The sequence below is a fragment of the Ambystoma mexicanum genome, chromosome 4q (assembly GCF_040938575.1).
Source record: "Ambystoma mexicanum isolate Mex_15411 chromosome 4q, UKY_AmexF1_1, whole genome shotgun sequence".
NCBI lineage: Eukaryota > Metazoa > Chordata > Amphibia > Caudata > Ambystomatidae > Ambystoma > Ambystoma mexicanum.
The window spans coordinates 46246982-46268238 of NC_090928.1; the positions used below are offsets into that span (position 1 = coordinate 46246982).

Genomic DNA, 21257 nt, shown 5'->3' on the forward strand with positions numbered 1-21257 from the left:
TATTACCTGAGCTATCATATTTAATGACTGATCAAGTACCACTCCCAGTATTCTTATTTTCCCTTTAGTGGGGATATTGTGTTTCGCAGTGTGGAAGGAATCATATTCTGCATTGAGCTTAAGTAGTCTAGGCCTAGAACCGACCATCATAAGTTCTGTTTTTTCGTGGTTCAAGGCCAGCCCACTCATATCCATCAACTCATGTATTAGTTTGTAGATTTCTGATACCGTTATGAGATCTTTCTCATAAATGCCTGACAGGGGAATGAGGCATTGAGAATTGTCCATATAGTTTGAGAAAGATATATTTTTCTCCTCTAGTATTTGGAAGAGTGGGGCCGTAAAGATATTGTACAGAACAGGGGATAGAGAAGCCTCCTGAGGGACTATGCTCTACAGATGCATATGTAGTGTATATGAATTGAACAAACATTGATCTTATGATTTTAATGATTGCTGACTTATTAACAACAAATGTAAACACTTAAGAAAGTATATTTCTCCTTTCACAGGGAACATGCCTAACGATGATGTACAGAATATGCAAATACAAATGTAATATGTAAACAGTTGTAATATTTAAAACTGTGTTTTAAATTTGAAAAAATGTGTTCTAAATTTGAAAGCTATGAAATTATGTTTAACTGTGTATTTGTATTTGAAAGGTTGATTTTCAACCGAAACAAATAAAGTAATTTATATTATTTCCAGGGCCACTTTCGGTTCACAGCAGCATTTACAATTGCAATTACATGCTGCCTGCACGTGTGCATTCGGCCGTGCAAATGACCAACATTTGGCGGCAGGGAGCCACCTACTTGTATCTCTACACCTAACAGCTCTCCTCCATCAAATACACTGTATGGGGCAGCATTGGACGGAGTTATATACAGAGTAAGTACGGCACGTGAACCACCATTCACCTGCCTAATGCCTACAGATATGTTGCTTGTGCCCCCATACATAACCACATCTGCCTTAAAGATAGTGCTACGTTCCTGGGGCATCTCTGGCGCTATAACTGTTATTTAATGCTGTACAGCAATGTTATGTTGCACGTTATCCTAGACTGTCTACTGGATCACACTTCCAAACAAGTGCTACAAGACGAAGTGTGGTTGCTTAGCCTTTTATACCTTTCGAGGTGACGTTCGTAACATGTTCACAACCTAACAGCTTTTTACCAAAAAGAAAAAAACAGATCTATTCTTTTTGATATTTGCTGGTTTCCAAGCGTCACCTTCGGCCCCCTCTTCACATCTAATACAAACGATTGAGGGCTACTTTAATTCTCCGCGGGAAAAAAAAATTAAGAAAAGGAATTTGCATGAAGCATTTTAATAGTTTGTTTTAAAAATATGAGCTGCTAGTTTATATTCCCAATCTTTGATGTTAATAAACAGTTCTCACTATGCTTACTTCCTCGTGACAGTAGTACTATAGGATGCATGGGCAATGTGGGCCATGATTAGGTTGGGACGGGTGTGCCCCACTCCTTGCATGTGGGCTGCTGATTCAATGGGCTTGGTAGAGCCGCCGCCCTCCAAAGGGTGAGTTTGCAGGAAGAAGCCCTGAATACTCTTATCGGTGAAGACCAGCACCAAGAAGTGACTTATGACAGGAGACGGGGCGGCTGCTGTGTAAGACAATCTTGACCCGGATATAGGCGTGTCTACGTCCCAACTGGCGGCCATGTTAGTACCAGGCAGTGCCCTCTGACTGTTTCACCCATGGGTAGGGACTTGGCGACTTTGTTCCTTGAGCTATGGCGCAAGCAATAACTCAGGGGGAGGCTTTGCCTGACCCTTGCATGGTTTCCAGGCTGGGCATAGCGTCGCCCATGCGCAGTATGGAGCTCAATGTCCATTGACTAAACAGGCAGAACGGCGCCTGTCACTTGCAGCCGGTTGTAAGAACCTTGCGCTGCTCCATTGGGTACTGCTAGACTGGCGGTCCTGGGAGCAGCGGGCATGGGATTCTATTATTGCTTGACCCTCCTGCGGGGTGGTAGTGGGGTGCCATTGATGCATAGAGAGATGCTACTAAGGGTGCCGTGGAGAGGCTGCGGGCACCTGTTTATTCCACAACACCCCAGTATCAATCGCTTAACACGCTCATGGCACCTTCCTGGACCCGTCTTGCTTCCGACCAGAGCAGGGTTGGCCCCGCAACTATTTAGAGTTGGTAGTGCCCAGAGCCTCGACTTCTCCGTATCTCATTCACCCTCTGCAGAGAACGCGCAGACGCTATCGCCAAACAAGAGAGCGCCCGAGGCGCAGGAGCTGCACCGTCTCCTGGATCTCGCGCGCCCTGAGCGCTGGAGGCTGGCAGGTAACTTGCACAGGGCGAGTCACGCTAGCTCACTATATGACTGTCACACTTGGAAGCACTTCCTTACTTTAGCCTCACTCACCCTAATTAGTGGTGTGCACTGTGCCTGTATTTTGTTTCTGGAATTGTATTCAAAGTCTTAGCAAGCCAATTCACCCCATAGACATTGCGGATCACTACCTTTAATAATCTTGCACCAGTTGTCCCCTAAAATGCTTTAGCATCTATTGACTTTAATGATTTCGTTTCTTGAATCGCAACTTTCTTATTGGAGAATGTATTTTTTTACTTTGAGTGTGTGTCACATTAAACAGGTTATCATTGTTTTAAAATCAATTTACTTTGCATAATCACATTGTCTCGCTTGTGCGCTGTCTTGGGCATTATGGTTGACGAGTCAATACTTGAATTCTCCATTAGGAGCGCCAGTTTCTCGTGTGAATACTATGTGGCTCAGACATATTTGCCAACACTGTTTTATCAAAAAAAGAGGTAGGACTTTCCAAGTTTAAAAAAGTTGAACAAAGAGTAATTAGAATTATGTTGATAGCAGAGGCAACATCAACACGCGACCTTTGACCCGATGACATGACATTTTGATCAAAGTAGATGTTTCCGTTTCTGGCAGGACAATGGCTGACCGGAAAGCATTTACAGGAAACACATGGCAGCCCATACCGCTCTGTATTTCACCTGCCAGCCAGAAAGTCTACCTGTACATTGACAAACTTGTTGTTAATTCGGGAATCTGAAGCTCAATCTCTGTGTTGAAAACCAGAAGTAGTTTGAATATACAGTTCATGCTGTTGGAGTAGGGCGGGGAGACGGAAATGGTGCAAAGAATTGATCAGGTAATCTGTGATTCCTTCTTTTGTCTGCCCGCAACTCATTATTTTAAATACTCGCTGCAAAAAGGAGCTTGAAGTGCAAATGTAACTAGTTCTGAGTAATCCTTGTATACAATGTAACAGCGGTAGGACCACTTGGTGAAATCTGTGGGCAATTGGACTACTTCAGAAGCATTAACTTCTACCCACTTAATTTCAGAGATAATATGGCAGCCTAGAATCACACAGTGGAGGTGCAGTGTTGCACCACTTTCATGTGACACGGGGGTCAGCCCGAATACATTTGCTTCCTTCCAAACCTGAAGACTGGTAGAACCCTTTTGGGCAGTCTTTCAAAACGTTTTGACACACCTGCCAAACATTTTAAATCTCCAATTGTGCGGGGGCGGAGATGCAGAGCAACGGGATATAATCTTACACTCGTATGCACCGACCATCTAATGACTCAAGGCAGTCTAAATACATGGCAAACTTTGTGACAATCTGCAGAAATTTTTTTCATACTTCTGCAGAGTTGGACAGCCCATAGTTACCAAGGGGAAACCTGCTGGAACTGTCCAGACATTTCAAAGTGTGCATGAACTTTGAAAGTCTCTGCTCATTAGAAATCTGAATTTTCTCCGGCAAATCTGACCCACGCATTTGGTCTTGTTCCACGAATGCCTGGCAAGTTGTTTCATTGTAGAAGAATCAGTAATTGTATATAACTTTGCCAAATAACCGAACCTATCCCATACCTCTGTGACAGACTCGGAAAAATACTGCCATCTCTGCCTTTTCAGGTCCCTTAATGTTATTTAGCTGCAGAATTTTTTTTGTAGGCACATTTCAGAACTTGGATCTGCTTCAAAACTACTGTATTCAGAACGTTTTAGATAATGGTTACAATTGTTCTACATGATTCCTGTTCACTGACCATATAGTTCCTAGGGGGTGTGTGTGTGTGTGGGCTTCTTGGTGAACAATTAGTAGAATGTTTTTGAACTTGTTTCTAATTGACCCTCGCAATACCGTTTCAATGTGCTCCACCAGACTCCTCAATGCTCTCTGTACCCAATACGCTCCGGCAAAACCAAATAGTATGGCTTTAACGTGAATACGATTTTGTATTTGTTGTGTCTCAAAGGAGGAAAACAGGTTTATCTGCTTTTCCAATGCGTGTTCATGTAGATCTGCCACTGAAGAGAATCAGCAACGATTCTACTTCACGTTGTGTCCGACGCTTTAGCGAGCTCCCCTTTTGCTCGGCAGATGTACGTGTTTTCTTTTCTCCGGGCGCCCTCTATCATGCATGATGGAGAAATCAGCCAGATCTCGTTTGCTTACCCACGAAGGCCCGTCGTTTGCAATAGATGCTGCTTTCTTCCTGTAAATCGTGTTCTATTTTCATGCTTTATTTATCACACAGGGTAAAGTGGATGGAGTTGAGGATATACAATTGTGTGAGCATAAACATGGACATGGTATCATTTCACTGTACTTTGGAAAAGCTTGTTCAGCACAACAAAGAATAGCAAAAAATATAGGTGGCTTGAACAGAAGCGATGTGCACATACATTACCTCCACGTCCACTCTTCCTCGTCCTAGTACTTACTTCATGAGGCCCCTGCCTCCGACACAGGACCTTCTTCTATTTCTTTAAATTCCTATAACTCCTCCCCCACATCCACGTCACTCAGTTTAATTTTTCCTGCCTCCGGCAGATTGGACTTTTTCTTCCCGGTGCGGGGCACTGGGGAGCACCGATTGCTGGCCCCCTGGGGGGGGGGCTGTGTGGCGGGGCCCTCGGCTCCCTCAGGTACGGCGCTGCTCCTGGGCCACCTGCGGGGCTTGGGGTCACAGTTGAGCGGGATTGCCTCGCTCGGTTCTTTGCTGGGCTCCGGACCGCAGCGTGAGCATTGTGTCCCGGGTCCTGCATGGCCCGGGGGAAGGTAAGGAGAGGGGAGGACTGGGCTTGATGTTTTTTCCCTCTCCTCCTGTTTTGGCCATCTTGATTCGACAGGCCTTTTCCTCGTGCTCTGTGTACACATCTTTATTGGAAATGATGGCAAGCACTTGGCAGTATGGGCTAGCCTTCCCTTTTGTTGTTTGGCCTCTCTGCTTCTTGTCGTGCGGTGAGAGTGGCAGAGAGTCTTTGAAAGTGCGGGGGCTCTGTTCTGTCGCAGGCATGTCACATACCACCCACTCCTCAGACACACACAGCACAGGATGCACCGGATGTTAGCTGCATTCTCTGGGGGAAGGTAAGGAGAGGGGAGGACTGTGCTTGATATTTTTCCCCTCTCCTGCTGGTATGGCCATCTTGACTCCTTCAACATGCCGTTTCCTCGTGCTCTGTATACACATCTTTATTGGAAATAATGGCAAGCACTTGGCAGTATGGCCTAGCCTTCCCTTTTTGTTGTGAGGCCTCTCTGCTTCTTGTCGTGGGGTGACAGTGGCAGAGAGTCTTTGAAAGTGCTGGGGCTCTGTTCTGTCACAGGCATGTCACATACTACCCGCTCCTCAGACACACGCAGCCCAGGATGCACCGGATGTTGGCTGCATTCTTTGCGTGCAGCCTGTGAAAACGGCGCATATTTGGACGCGTCTGCAAGCGGCCTGAAGGGTACCGGCCTGGCATAGTCTACACTTTGGGTTCGAGTCTCTGCGGTGCTGACTCGGCATTTCATCCTTCCTAGACCGACGCATTGGAACAATTTAGAGCTTGGGCTACCAGCTACTGGATACAGGGCTCAAGCCACCTCTCAGTAATGTGGCGAGTTAGTGGTGTGTTTGCGTCTGTGCTAGCTATGGACGCAGACTCCTTGTCCTCTTCCTCTGAACTGTATCAGGGAAGGTCAAAGGAGATGATTTTCTTTTCCCTTGTCAGGCATGGAATTATAGAAAATGTATCATGGAAGTAATCTCCATTCAGAGGGTTCCCAGTGTCTCTTCTTTTAGGGCCTAGGTCCTCCGGTGCTGACGTGTTGCTTTCACGCCTCCTCTCAGACTTGTGGGAAGTGATATGGCACATGTCTGTGCTTAGAGGGGTTCTCGGAGCCCCTGGTGCCTGTGGAGGGGGATGTCACTTCAGTGGGTTTTTCCAGTGTAGGAATACCCCAGGTGGGGGGTTGCCTTTGATGTCTGCTATCCGGGATGGATTGCTTTGCCCTGCTTTGTGACAGTATTCTGCCCTTTTGACGCCAGCCTGGTGGCTCCTCTGTCGGCTGGGGGGGGGGGCCTGGTCTGCTGGACTTCTGGGCTGTCCTGTATCTTCCTTTTGATAAGTCGGATCTTTTTGTGGGCTGTGCAAGCATGCTGTTATATTGTGGCGCAGGCATGCTTCAACGTCCTGTGATTTTCCTCTGGTGCAAGTGCGGTGACTGGCGGTTTTCCCTGGCTCCTCGTCTCTATCTTCTCTGAGGTGTATGGGACCGGTGGGGTTCGGCTTCCTGGCTAATGGGCTCCTTCCGGAGGGGGGGTATCGGTTGCAGTTCCTGTCTCCTCCTGTCCAGGTTTGCATGGTTAGGACTTTGGTACCCAGCTCACGGTCCAAGTAGTTGGCCATGGGATCCGTTCTCTAAGAAGGATTGTTGTGGGTTACCGTCTTGCCAGTTCCTCTCCCTGTTCAGGGTCAAGTTTTCTACTTCCGGGTGTTCCTGGTCCCTATGCCTTCTAGGATGTGTCAACTGCTTATGGGTCTCAAGACCCTGCACTGCTTGTCCGGATGTCTGGGGAGAGTGTACTCTGGATGTTGTGCAGAGGGGGGCGCTTGCTGGCTGGTCTGGGCTGGGTTCTCAGAAGGCAGTGTGTCTCGGCTCGCCTGTTGCTGAAATTACGGGGCACGTGGCGTCTTGCGTTTTTTTCGGTTCCTTGAGCCCGTCTTCGGTTATGTCCCCTGGTGTCTTATTCTCTCTCCCACTGGTTTCCGACGTCTCTGCTTTCGTAGTTGTGTTTTCGGTGTCCCCAGCGCTGCGAGTCTCCCCGCTGTGGTGGCGGGGGGTTTCAGGTCTACAGGCTGAGGTGTGCATGGTCCATCCTCCTGTGGCCTCTCTTACTACTGACGCCAGCAGAAAGGGTCTACATTGGGGGTCCTCTCAGCTCAAGGGTTGTGAGATCTGGGGAGAGCCGGCGATCATCCAATTGGCAAGAGTTGTGCCATTGTCCAAGCTCTGGTGTACTACAAGGAGTTGCTGGACGGTCGGCGGTTTTGATCCGATCAGACAATACGACGGCCTTGGCATATGTCAACTGCAAAAGGGGTTCCGGCTGTTCCTTGAATGCTCTGGCAGCGCTGATAGGCACCTGGGAGAAATCTCATCTGGTGTCTCTGGTGGCCTCACGTATCAGAAGGGTGGGCAATGTTCAAGCGTATCTTCTCAGATACCGGTTTTCACTCCTCGGCGGAACTGGTCCTGTTGGCCCAGGTCTTTGCAGTGACCTGTATCAGATTAGGGTCCCCGGTTCTAGACCTGTTTGCATCCCCGGCCTCAGCAGAAGTTCGCCTCTTCTGCTCTCGGTTTCAGGCCGGGGGGATTGGGGAATGGATGCCCTCTCTGTACAGTGGCCTTGGGGTCTTCCTTTATGCCTTTCCGCCTATTCCCCTTCTGCCCCGGGTAGTTTGGCGCATCAGAGTGTCCAGGGTGACTGTGTTGTTGTTAGCTCAGTTCTGGTCCCGCCATAGTTGGCGCCCCTCTCTGTTGGAGCTTCGGTCCTAGGAACCTTGGCTGATTCCAAGGTGGCCGTGTCCCCTTCAAGGGGATCTGCGGTTGGAATTCCACTGGATGCAATGGGCAGTGTGGCTATTGCTCAGTCTAGGTTGACATCTCGGGGGTTCTCAGATCCTGTAGTTGAGTACATAATGGATGCTCTTAGACCCTCCACTCTGAAGGTGTTCTGATAAAGGGCTTCCCCCTTGGGATCTCCCTCTTGTATTACGGTTCCTTCAAGGGCCTCCTTTTGAGCCCTTTTCCGAGATTGATATCAAACATCTTACACTGAAATCTGCTTTTCTTATTGCCTTCGCTTCTGCCCGTAGGCTTGGGGAGATTGTGGCGCTCTTATGTCACCCTCCTTTCCTGAGGGTGCTGCCAGACTCGGTGCTGCTGAGGTGTGGTCCGAAGTTCCTCCCTTAAGTTGTCTCTCGGTTTTCATACCTCTCAGGATCTGGTTCTCCCTGACTTCTTTTATGATCCGAGAATGCATGAGGGGGTGGCTTAACATTATGTCCGGCGGGACGTGTTGGAGTATTTGGCTAGGTTTGCTTTTTCCCACCAATCTGATAGTCTTCTGATTGCTTGTGGTCCGGCTGGGGCTGGGCAAAACGCATCTGTGGTTTCCATTTTCCGATGGTTCCGGGTTGTGATCCCAGTGCCTATATGGCTTTTGGCCTGCCTGTGCCTGCGCACGATTATGGGCGGTCCGCCAGGGTTTTGGCGGCTTCCTGGGCAAATGCAAGGAGGGTTTTTCTCTGCAAGAGATTTGTATGGCTGCCGCCTTGGCTGGTCTAGGGATTTCCATCAACCGCTATGGGTTGAGTTTCTCCCACTCGGGGGGGTTGGTTCCTTCGTGGTTGGAGTTTTATCTGTGGGGATGTGAATTAAGAGTTATTGTGGGTGTGTTTGCTGCACTGTTTTTAGCTCTGTTTCTCATTGGGACCTTTTTCCCGTTGCTGCTTTGGTATACCTCATGAAGTAAGTACTGGGACGAGGAAGAGTGGACGTGGAGGTAATGCTCTGATTACTTACGGTAATCTTCATTACTCCTAGTCCTACTGTTCCTCGTCACAGTACTGATGACCCTCCTCACCCTCCCTGCGGGGAAGGTCCCATGCTCTGGCTTGGTAATATGAAACTGAGTGACGTGGATGTGGGGGAGGAGTTATAGGAATTTAAAGAAATAGAAGAAGGTCCTGTGTCAGAGGCAGGGGCCTCATGAAGTACTGTGACGAGGAAGAGTAGGACTAGGAGTAATGAAGATTACCGGTAAGTAATCAGAGCATTACCCACCTACCCCAGCAGTTTTGTCAAAACTTTATGGAGACAATTGCGCTATTTTATTTTTATTTATTTTATTTTATTTTATTACATTTGTTACATGCCCAGATCCTCATCACGGCGAGGTTACGGACAGCTTTAGTAAAACATCCGCAAGACAGTTACAATCATAAGGTATATACAGTAGCCAGAGGGCCATAGTTGCAGGAGAAACAATGTGATTATACGTGAGGGGTACACACTGTGTTTACTGTTATTCCGAGCGAGCCAGCACGCGCTCAGTGATAGATCAGTGCTGGCAGGCCCAATCTATTTAGTCGATAGTTGCTTAGTATTGGTTGAATAGCGAAGTTTTCAGGGTTCTTTTAAATCCTGAGATGAATTCCTCATTTTTAATATTGAGTGGGAGTGAGTTCCAGTGGTTAGCGGCAAGGACTCAGAAGCTACTACCTCCAGCTCGAGAGTATTTGTATTGTGGGATCTCCAGAAGGACAAGGTTGGTAGATCTGAGGGATCTACTAGATGTTTTTTTCATTGTGTTCAGGTAGATGGGGGGGGCTTTGTTCGTGAGGCATTTATGAGCGACACATAAAGTTTTGAAAATGATTTTTGCTTTGATGGGCAGCCAGTGAGTCTCCCTCCTGATGTCGGAGATGTGATCACATTTCTTTATGCCCAACGCAGCCCTTAATGCTTTATTCTGCATTAATTGTAACTTGCTGAGGTTGGCATTGGAAGTTCCTAATAATAGGGCGTTGCAGTAGTCCAATTTAGTTAAAATCAGGGCTCTGGCTGAAGTAATACAGTTGGTAGGTGTAAAGAATTGGCGGCTTAATGTGATGAGTTTAGAAGTGTATGCTGTCGATGAAGCAAGTGCTGAAATATGTTTGCACATGGTAAGTTTGGCGTCTAGGCAGTGCTCCAGATTTTGAGGTGGGAGTATTTTACGCATGATTTTTCAAATTGGAGAGTAAATGCAATTTCAAGAGAGTAAAAATGAGTTTTCTCCTCTGCAAGAGAGTAAAACGTATCCAACATACACCCAATGCATAGGTAAAATCGGACCCGTAAAATACCTGTAGAGCAAAAGAGTTGTAGATCAAAGTTGTCTGGCTTGCCTTTAACCATTTTATTACACTTGTGGAAAATATTCTGCCATAATAACTTGTAAGTACATGCTACATACACAGCTTCATTTTCAAAATTCTGGACCCTAGAAACTCTGTTAAGAACTACTATAGATAGACTAATGTATTGCTTGCAGAGGGACGGTGAGTAAGCAAGTGTTAGCATATGATTTACTTACAGGAACTTGCACACATAATCTCAGCAACAGTCACAAACTGCTAAGCTACCTTCCCTGCTGTCTGCTGCAGGAAATTAATGTGGCTCCCCACTTTCTGTACAAAACCAAAAAACATGATTCTGGCAATTACAGTTGGGAAGAAATGCAGACAAGTGCATAAGTTAGACTGGTCCAAAATCCCAGCTTCAACACTAAAGTGTGTGATCCTGGGCAACTAATTTTGCCACTTTGCCTTTTTTAGCAAAACCAGAAATGTCTATGACAAGTGATTTATAACCAACTAGTTACTACTCAAAAAAGCCTGACTGACCCCTTTTCCACTGTTTGAACTATACCATTATTAGTAGTGACCATTTATATAATGCACATGACAAAGGGCCTAATTCATTGAGCGTTTTCCAATGGGGTGTTGCCATTATAAAAGGTTTCTGTGAATTAGGCCCAAAGTGTACACGTCTTGTGGCTTGCTCCTTGCTGCTTCTTTAATATAAATTCACATGAACTCCTCGAGTATTAAAAACTCACCCGTTCCTTCCCCCATCTTGTACTTCCATCATAGTCTTGATTGCCCGATAGGTTTCTTCCAAGATAGTCAAGAATCTGCATCTCTGGCATGACACGCATCACAGCCAATTTAGCCCATAATTGCTAATCACATCAGGGGGATTAAAGAGTGGTGGAAGTGGAAAAAAAGGAACTACTGGTACTCTGGCTGCATCCAAAAAGGAGGGAGTGTGGTGGCCAAACAGATGGGGCGGGTAGGCAAGGGAGGAGTGCGGGACGGGACCAGGATCACAAACTTTGCCTGAACTGTGAAGCAGGGATTTTAATCCACTCTGCAAATTTGACCACATCGCTTCCAAGCTTTACTTGGTACAAATAGCTTGGATTTCAAGGCCAACAGTAATGATGTCTTATAGAGTTTACTTACAAAAAACACAAATTGCATAATAACACCACATGACAACATGTAAATCCTTACAGCTACCTGTTAAGCCAAAAGAATATCATTGTGGTTTTAATGTTCGTCCTGAATGGTATACTAAAAGTCCCAGAATGCAAGATAATGTCAACCTGAAAGATATAGTTAACCCCACAGTACTTTCAGTGATTTAAGACCTGTAATAAAAGATGTTGTGTAATAAACTCAGATATGGATATTCTTTGCAACAAACCTCCAGCTCATTGTTGTTCATGATGTTGAAAACATTTGATTAATGACTTAAAGCAACTTTTTTTTTTTGCGTGTCAAGCTAGTAGACATCATAGACATATAAAGCACCCATTTAATTATGTGTTAATAAAAACACATAATTAAATGGGCGTGTGGGGTTGCTCACTTTAACTATCATGCATATGAAAGGCTCTGCCACTGACAAAAGAAATGTGTTTGCAACCTGAGCACTTAACAACCTGCAGAGCTGTGTGTCTGCCTAATGAGACCTGGTAAACTGTCAGTGCTTGAATGTCGGCCTGAGCCGATTCTAGAACTGGCTCGGGAGAAAGAAAAATCGTCCCAAAGCAAGTGAGATAGCAGCAGCAAAAGGCAGGATGCTCAACTGGCTGGTGTCTCCTGGCGTCACCACTCTTGTGGATTTGTGGCCTCCTGTCTCAGCTGCAAGGCCTCCTATGAAAATATGCAGTAGTACTGTGGAGTGAAGGACACTTGCGCAGGAAATGTCTTGCGGAGGGGAGGGGGCGAGCGCGAGCCCTGGTTACATGTCTCAAAGAGACCGGGAAGGGGCGAGCGGGGCAGAGCAATGCACTTATTATGCCACATGCTGCACATGCGTTAACTCTGCAGGAAGGCCAAAGGTGTGGAGAATGCGTTCACAACTTGACACAGCATGATTGGTAGTGAGCCTGGTTTCACCTTGTTTAAGTTTAAGGCTTCCCTTCCCGGTGGTTGTCCAGACTGCTATTCACTGTTCACACTGCTATTTAATGTTTGCCTCCACGTCCCTGGCTTGCTCTGGCCAATCGAATCAAAAAAAGGCTCCTCCTCCTCGAGCCCTTCAACAAGCGAGGCATTATTGATCCATAAATACCCTCCCCACAGACAATTACTGTTCTTATGAAATGGTTGAATTCTTTGTTTCCGTTTCTCTAGGTTTTACTCCTATCATGCGGAGCTCCTGGCCCACATGGGAATTTTCCCAGAAGTCAGGGAATGCAGCAAAACATTCCCTGGAGGACATCTATGGCCTGTATTTCATTTTTAGGGGCTTGTTCCATAAACCCCAAGACCCAGCACGGCACACTAGTGCAGATCCAAGACACCTTTCGCACTCTAGAGCCATCTAGTGGAGGAAAGTATGCTTTTTTTAATGAAAATAAATACAACATAAACGGTACGCAGAAGAAAATGAAATGCTCCGTAATGGCCATAATTACATGCTTAAAATGGAGCAATACGCACCTTATCTGGAGGGCTGCATCTAGGTATACGCCTAGCGTTTTGATACGCTTGAGTTCTGGAATCATCGTGCCATCAATGTTGATAGCTGCATAATCTGGGTGGAGGGTACCAATTTTAGTTTGGGAGCCCACAATAAGAATCTCTCTCTTCTCATCGTTAAGGCAGAGACTATTGAGTGCTATCCAAATTTGTATGATGGCATAGACTTTGTTTATAGTCAGTGTGTCATGGGCATAGTCCCCAGTGATGGGGATGAGGATTTGAGTGTCATCTGCAAAGTTTGTGTAGATGACACCCATATTGTCTAAGGCTGAAAATAAGGAGCTTTGTATAGGCATTGTAAAGGGTGGGTGAGAGGCATGAGCCTTGGGGGACTCCAATAGGGACGGGTATGGGGTCAGCAGCGTCTTTGCCGATGGAGACTCTGGACGTGCGTTCTGCTAAGAATGATTTAACACAGAGAGTGGCGTAGTTAGAGAAGCTGAAGTCTTTAGCTAGTGTAGATCATAGTTTGTCATGGTCTACGAGATCGAACGTGCTGATAAGTCCAGCAGAAACAAAATGCAAAGTTTCCCTGTGTCTCTAATGGTATCTATCTGGATTTTCAGATCGATGAGTGCAGTTTCTGTGCTATGGTTGGGCCTGAATCCCGTTTGTCTGGACCCTAGGAGGTTGTTCTGTTCAAGGTGTGTTTGTATTTGATTATGTGTCAATGATTTTAAGAAGGAATGGGACCGTAGCTATTGGCCGGTTGTTGGTGAACACGAGTGGATCTAAGGAGTTTTTTTTAAGAGCGGTGTATCCCAGGCTTCTTTGATGCTAGCTGGGACCAAATTAGTGTCAAAGAATGCGTGGACGAAATTGGTGATAATAGGGGTGAGGGTAGGGGCGCATAATTTAACTAAGTGGGCTGGGACGTTATCTACTTTGCAGTTGGAGGCTTTCAATTTGGCAATAGTATTGTACACTACTTCTTGGGAAACGGCCGTGAAATGAAATAATGGTACGTTACATGCTTTGGAGATGGTAGGAATGTTGGGGGTAGTATGTTTTTCAGTTAGTATTTTTCTTTTGGTGATTATTTTTCTTTTGTAGTCATTCAATTTTGGATGCTAGGGCATCCTGAATGGTTGTGCACCATTCTTTGCTCGAATGAACTGGAGTAGAAGTGGGAATGGGGTTTTCCAGCTCTTTGAGGATGGAGAACAATTCTTTAGAATCAGAGGAAGCATTACTGATAGGGATGTTGTAGGCTTCTGCCTTGTGGGCGATGATAGCTGCTTTGTAGATTTTATTGACGGTGTTAAAGGCATTTAGCGGACTCTGGGGTATGCGATTTTGTGTGGAGGTGTTCAAGTGAGTGTTTAATTCGCCTAAGTTATAATAGCTCATTGTTGAACCAGGTTTTTTTGTCGGTGCATCTAGTCTTAGTGATACGGGATGCTAAGGAAGCTATCTTTTAAAACCACTTACCTTTAAGCATAAATGTACTATAAAATAACAGAGATCCATTCACTATAATGTATGGTCACTGCTCACAAAATTCTCACACACAAAAACGCACACTAAATAGAAACATTAAAACAAAACCATGAAAATACAGTTTTGGGTTAGAAGCAGTGGACTAAAGAAAGGCACTCTGCATCCCGGAGCAATTCTTTGTTGTGGATTGCGAGTGTTTTCTTTAACCACACTAACAGAGGCAGCCTTTGACAAAGTGCAAGTTCAAATAATAATAGTGAAAAGGGAGCACAGAAGTTGAAAAAACATCAATGTTCCATTCAGTAAGAATACCAAAAAATGTAATGCAGGACAAAAGAGCAAAGCACATGAATGTATAAAGAAGCGTGGAAGCAAGATAAGCTCTTAAAAATCAATATATTCAACTCCTCTATTCCCAAAATATATAGCAACACCTACACAAAAAGGGCGACGCCATAAGAGTTTTCGCCATGGTACACTCTTTCTGCATTACACAACAGCTGATTGCCACTTGGGATCTTCCTGCTAACTGTTGAAAGAACTCTGACAGAAGGCTAAAGCTCTGTAGCCAGACCTATAAAGTTGGCCCACAAAATACTACCTCAAAGGTGCCTTGTGATCTGAAAGACAAAAGGACTCCACCAGTACCCGGTACATGTTGGAAGGCTCCTTTCATGGAGAGGGGCATATTTTCTCAAATTCCCATTTAAGCACCAACGAGGTATCAGAGTTGGTGGTAGAAAGAAGAAAGCCAGCATTCAAAGATCAGATTAAATCATTTTTGAATAATAATACATATTGTGCTCATGAAGTGATGGTCTAAAAATGAGACTTTGCAGAAGATGCCAATAAAGAAGTCTAGTAGTTCTGAGACAAGCAGACTAGCTTTAGTCCAATCATCTGTGGACTTTTACCTTTAAAAGGAGGAGTCTGCCACCACTTCTCAGATTCACTTTGGAGCCAACACCTAAGAAGAATTTCAATGGGAGAGTTGACTTTCCCGAGCCCTCTACCAGTGAGGTGAAGACTGAGAGTGCAAGGCTGAGGCAAGCTCTGTTCCTGACCTATCCCCAGGGCACATTGAGGGTAATCCTGCTGCGGAACAGACCTGTATCTCTGCCAGTCATAAAGCTACCAGGACTTCAACTTGCTGAAGGTGTGCAGCAGTCTCCCTTGCTGCCTGAAAACAAGGACTGCACTTGTCCCTGAGACCCCAGAGTAGGACTCGGAGCATCCTGAGAGCCAAGCCAGCACAGAATCTGGTGTTTCAACGCATTGCACTGTTCAAACGATCATTGAACCAAATTCACAGCATTCCGAACCAGCAAGACCCTCCGGGTGCCTTTGGCACTCAAGTTCTTCAAACCTGTTCACCGCGGAACCATGCTAGCTCAGCGCATTGTTGCCTCGGCTCGAGCTACAAGCTCTTTGTTGCATCTGCTGCTCGCCCTTCTAGCATCTTCATTGCCAGTCGATCCGACCCTGGTGGAAACTCAACCCTTCGATCATTGGATGCCGCTTCACACCAAGCCTGCGCATCCAGTCACCAGCATCTTTGCATCTACTCGACAATCAAACTAACCCTGGTGGCCCTCACGATCCACAGCTGATCCCACCAACCAGTGCATCCAGTCACCGGCTTCCTCGAACCGACTCTGGTGGCCCTCGCAATTCGCTCGTCCCCAAGCATCTCCTTTGAATTGCAACAAGCTTCGTTCAACCCCTGCTCGACACAGCTTCGAGCAACATGAACAGCTGGCAGTGCCGTGATCAAACCTCCAACAAAGTACTATTGGCCCATAACTGCCCACTTCTTCCAGGTGATGTGTTTTAATTAAGGTGTATATACCTTGATTGACCAATCCCTTTATTCTGAGCTGTGATACTTTGCCATTTGCTTTTATAGCCGTTCCTCTGCCCACGTTACCACAAAGTGTGAAGGAGGTATATCGCTTGACTGTTCCTTTTTTCGCTTTATGATTGGGATCACTGTTAGTTTGTAGAAGTATTAGGGCTGAGTAGGTGGATTATTCACCACTCACTCTTTTACTCCTGCAGAGCAGAAGTCAGTTTGTCACTAAATAAACTGTGCAAATAGGTAATGTATTAACAGGTCTTTAAAATAAAAGAAATTAAATAGGACAGTTATGAAAGTCATGCAGATCTTATGGGATGCTTTGGTTAGAATCGTCTCAGGAAGCACCTGCAGACTTTTCCTTAAAACCCCCCCAACTGCTGCCATGAAGGTAGGTGACTGGTCAGGGGATGAAAAGAGAGGTGAGGAAGGAGGATGCTTCACCAAAAACTAGCCCCAGGTCTTTGAGAAAGAAGAGACATTAGACCCAAGAGAGAAGGGAGAGAAACGAAGGCCTATACCAGAATGTGAGCATACCTGGCAAGCAACCCAGGGAGTAGTTAGGCCTAAGGAGACCAATGTCGATCCATTTCTTTAAGTTGAGGAGTAGGCCAGAATGTAGTACTTGAGATACTGTGGGTGAGATGAAATATACACGTTCAGTGATCACAGAGATCCGGGTGTGGCCATAAATGACTCACTGCCATAAGTGTCCAAGACCCAGTGAGCCAAGACCACTTCTGGCCAGTGTGGTTGGGATGTCTGGAGTTAATTCACATCCTGAGCCTTTGTACAGGAGACAGCCTGCAAAAGTGAAATGTGGCCACCACTGCCAATTGGGTGGTTGCCACAAAGTTTGATTGGAAGCAGCACAGCAATTGGGGCTCAGGTCGAAACCCTCAACTCCATTTCTGATAAATATGCAGGCCCTGCCTCATTGCTTTGATGTATGAAAAAAGATGCCTAAAGAGTGCAGAAAATATGCAGAGAAGCTGCAAGACTTGCTAGGATCTCCTAATAGAGAAACTATGCTGGCATCTAAGAGAACCATATTTCCTGCCTTCCTGCACACGAAAAGGACCAGTGATCATCATTCTCGTCCCAGCGGGGGCACCCAGGACACACTATTAGCAGCCACCGCCTCCCCTGGGAATAGGCAACACCCTGAATTATTTGGTTTTCCTCCCTTTTTGCTGCAGCCTTTTCCCTCTTCCACTACATCTGTACTTTTTCTTTTTTTTTTTTTGGTTGAATATTTATTTATTCATTTCTAAATATACATAATCTACACATATATACAAGAATAATCCAATACCCCACAATCACCATTAATACATCTTATTAGTCAAACCATTCATATATCAAAATGCCTAAAATCTAACAGATCGTCTCCTCCCCACCCACCACCCCAGCCTTTGAGCCAAGTACATACATTAAAGCTACAAAGTCTAGTATAGCGATAGAAATCTCCCCCAAACCTTCTCAAGCAGGGAGAAGTTTCTTTTCCTTTTATAAATAACATTCTCTATATCCGCCAATTCATGCATCCCCTTAATCCATGCATTAAATTTCACAGGTAATGTAGATTTCCAACTAGTCAGAATCCGTTTTTTTTTACCAATCATTGCACCACGAAACAGCCATTTCTTCTGACTTGTAGTCAAATCATCTAGAAGTTCATCACATCCCAACACCAAAGTTTTGAAGTCAGTCAATTCTTTCAACAAGCACTTCCTCCCATACTGAACCAAACTCAGCCGAAAACCCTCACCCTCAAGCAGTCCCATATCATATGCTCCAAAGTCCCCACTTCATGAACACATGCCCAGTTGTCACTACTATCATACATCTCTCTTCTCCACATCTGCTCTGGCGTCCAATAACTCCTATTCAGAATTTTGATCTGCCGTGATCTTTCACCAAGACTAAACAAGCATAGTTTAACATTCTGGCACATATTCGACCATTGCATAGTTGAGATCTCACAAACAATGCGACAACTCCAATCATCCTTCAGACAATAATTTCCTTTGTACTCTGATACTATTTGACGATACATTTTGCTGGCCAATCCTCCCTCTCCTTGTGCGAGATTATTTGTGAAAAAATCAACATCCAGCCCAGAATCCAATTCCATCAATCCCACAGCTTTCCTGAGCCTTCAATAATCACTTACTGAAAAATTCACAATATTCCACTTTCCCTGAAGTTCGCTGACTACCACTTCCTATCTTTGAAAAGATCAGAGACCCACATTATTCCGCCCAGGAACCAGTCTGACCAGAAGATAAATTTGCCATTAATCCTAATTCCAGGATTCATCCATATCGAAGATCATGGGTCCAATAAAGCATCCACCTTCAATAACTCTCACAACTTCTTCCATAAAACTGAAAAATTCAGTCATCGGCTTCTTGACGGTTGTATACGAATTGTTCGAACAACAATTGTTCGAATTACAATTGACCTTTGGACAATTGACCGAATTGTGAAGGTCAATTGTTACATATATGCGCGGGGAAACCCCCCCCCGCAACCCCCATTTAATATATTCAATTGTGCAAAGGTCAATTCGGACCCTCGACTTTCGGTCAATTAGGTAATTCGAACAATTTGGGTAATACCTTCTTGACGCTTCTAGGTCCAGGAGCCGTCGAGATAACTGCTCTAGGCGAAAGAGGACCACTGTAACTAGCCACAACCACCCATTCGTCTTGATCGTTCTTAAGAAAAGGTACAAAAAGATGCAACATGAATGAGAGATGGTAAGCCCTAAAGTTGGGCTCTTTACTACATCTCTGTCCTTGATACGTCACATTAATCTTTAGTCTAAATGGCATCTCCCTGAGTCCTGACAACAGAACACAGAGTTTTAGTATCCAGCCTCGTTTCAAAGTGTGCATTCCAGTGAGAGGTGAGGGTGAGCAAGTCAAGCAGTTCAAGTTCGAAGGATGAGCCGAAAAAAGTAGCCCAACTGCAAGAGTTTAGGTCTGGCAGCCAGACTCTGGCTGGGTCAGCGGTTTTCAGATGAATATATTACCAACCAGCAAGAGATGAGGACTCTCTGGAAATTTGTGGCTGCAGAATCTATGGAGGAGTCTACAAGAGATTTGTAATACAGACACTCTGGTGGGTGTTGAGGACACATTTTGACTCTTGTGTGCAGGCCTCAAGTCCTTAAAAAATGTTAGCAACTCTTATGTCCTGTGTAGTAAGATGCCAATAGGAGACATTTTGCAGTTCAACCATGCACGATTGCTGTGGTCTTGTGGTTAAGTATATCGTTTCAGAGGCCTGAGGCCAGAGTTCAATTACCGGCCGCATCACTGCACCCTGTTCATTTCTTAAACACACAGGGAAGACGCCGTCCTCCCTCTCAAACTAGTCAACCTGCGTGGTCCCTTGACTTGAGCCCTACTTGTGTGTGACCCCTACTTGTGTGTGAGCCTGCTATCCGAGGCTGGCGCTAGAGAGCAATGTTGCAGAATGGGGAAGAGCAACAGAGTAAATCACCAAGTGTACTGCCCAGTACACGCAGAGCTCTTGTAATGCAAGAAATAAACTGCATCACAGCGGATGAGCCAAGAGTGAGGTTGTTCGCTGCAGACGCTTGCTGGTGCCATAGAGGAGAGCAAAACGGGCAGTTGAAATAGGAGGGTTACTCCCCGAAGGCCTCTACTGTGATGATGAACAGAGGAGGACCCAGAGTACAGGAAGGGACGGTGAACACATGGAATGCCTGGGCCTGCGCCTACGGATGGGAGGTTTTGGTGGGCCCTACCCGTAGTGGCGGCACCCACTGCAGTGAGCAGGCCCTTAATACAGTGTCCCTGAAGCGTGAGGCTGGGGTGGGGGTGGCAGGGAGGAAGCAGAGGGTGGACAATTTGGGGTGTGGGGGTAAGGGATAAAGCTGCAGAGAGATAGGAATAGTCTCAGGGATGCTAGAACTGTGATGGGCGCCCCTCCCCCCAACCTTTTATTCTATATATAGCTGAGCCGGCCCCACAACCTCAATCCGCTGATCCAGCTTCAGGACATTTTCTTTCTTCCATACAAGGCCATTTGTCCATCATATCAGATCTGATACTTCGATTGTTTATTTGTGACCGAAACGTGGCTACATGAGACCTCCACACAGGCAGCTGTATTTGCCAACTCACCAGGTTTTAGAATCTGTAGAGTTGATTATAGCAGTGCTCGGAGGGGGGTTTTGCCATTATTGCTCGTGACTCATGGAAATGGCATTTATCCAACATAGATGAGCTGGATAATTGCAAGTGTCTACATCTTAAGCTTAGTGTTAGCTTTAACACCACTGTGGCCTTTGTTGTCCTTTTATAGACCACTACAAAACACACCATTTCAAAGAACAAATTATGTCCCTCCTTAGTGGCCTATTGATGGTTCTTGGCGATTTTAGTCATTGAGCATTTAACAACTCTGATCTTAAGGCCAGTGCCTTAATTTCTGCTCTTTCTGCTATGGATTTTAGTCAGCACATGAAATTCCTACATATAGGGATGGTAACACTCTTGACTGGTCACAATCTTTGTATGTCTGCACCACCTGTCCATGGTCTGATCACTTTCTTATGTTCTTTGACCTTTTACTAACTAGTGCTCCTTGTCGAGTTAACTGTAATCCCAGACTTACCGAGAGAGTACGCTCAGGCTACCTGTGCAGTCTTTGCCAACCTTGCTGCATCTCTACTTATGGGCACGGTTCCCTCTTTGGACAATGAGGTATTAGTGACACGATTAATGGAGCTTACTTCAGCAATAATTGAAACTCTTGCCCCAGAAAGAAATGAGAGCTGTAAAAACCAAAGTTAAGAATAAAACCTAGTTCAATAGCAACATTATTTTACACAAAAAAGTAAAGAGGTCCTGTGAACAATCATGGCGTAAGGGATCCTTGTGCAGAGACTAAGCTTGCTTACCAGCTGGCTGCTGTTGCCTATAAAAAGGAGATTATTTTAGCCAAGAAGGACAGTTTTAACAGCAGAATTGCTAATTCTATATCAGGACCCAAGGAACT

The 21257-nt window shown here is 45.5% G+C and overlaps 1 protein-coding gene across 2 annotated transcripts in view; it reads left to right on the forward strand.

Moving 5' to 3' along the window:
* The first annotated feature begins 1834 nt into the window (after window positions 1-1834).
* ABCB10 (ATP binding cassette subfamily B member 10) overlaps window positions 1835-21257 on the forward strand; it is a 550176-nt gene continuing 530753 nt past the window's right edge. Inside the window, exon 1 of one of the 2 annotated variants that reach the window (XM_069607430.1) lies at window positions 1835-2331. In XM_069607430.1, coding sequence (XP_069463531.1) covers window positions 1971-2331 — 361 coding nt within the window. In that variant the 5' untranslated portion in view covers window positions 1835-1970. Of the gene's footprint in view, window positions 2332-3009; window positions 3183-21257 lie in introns of those variants that run through there. The other variant, XM_069607431.1, reaches the window with a different exon arrangement.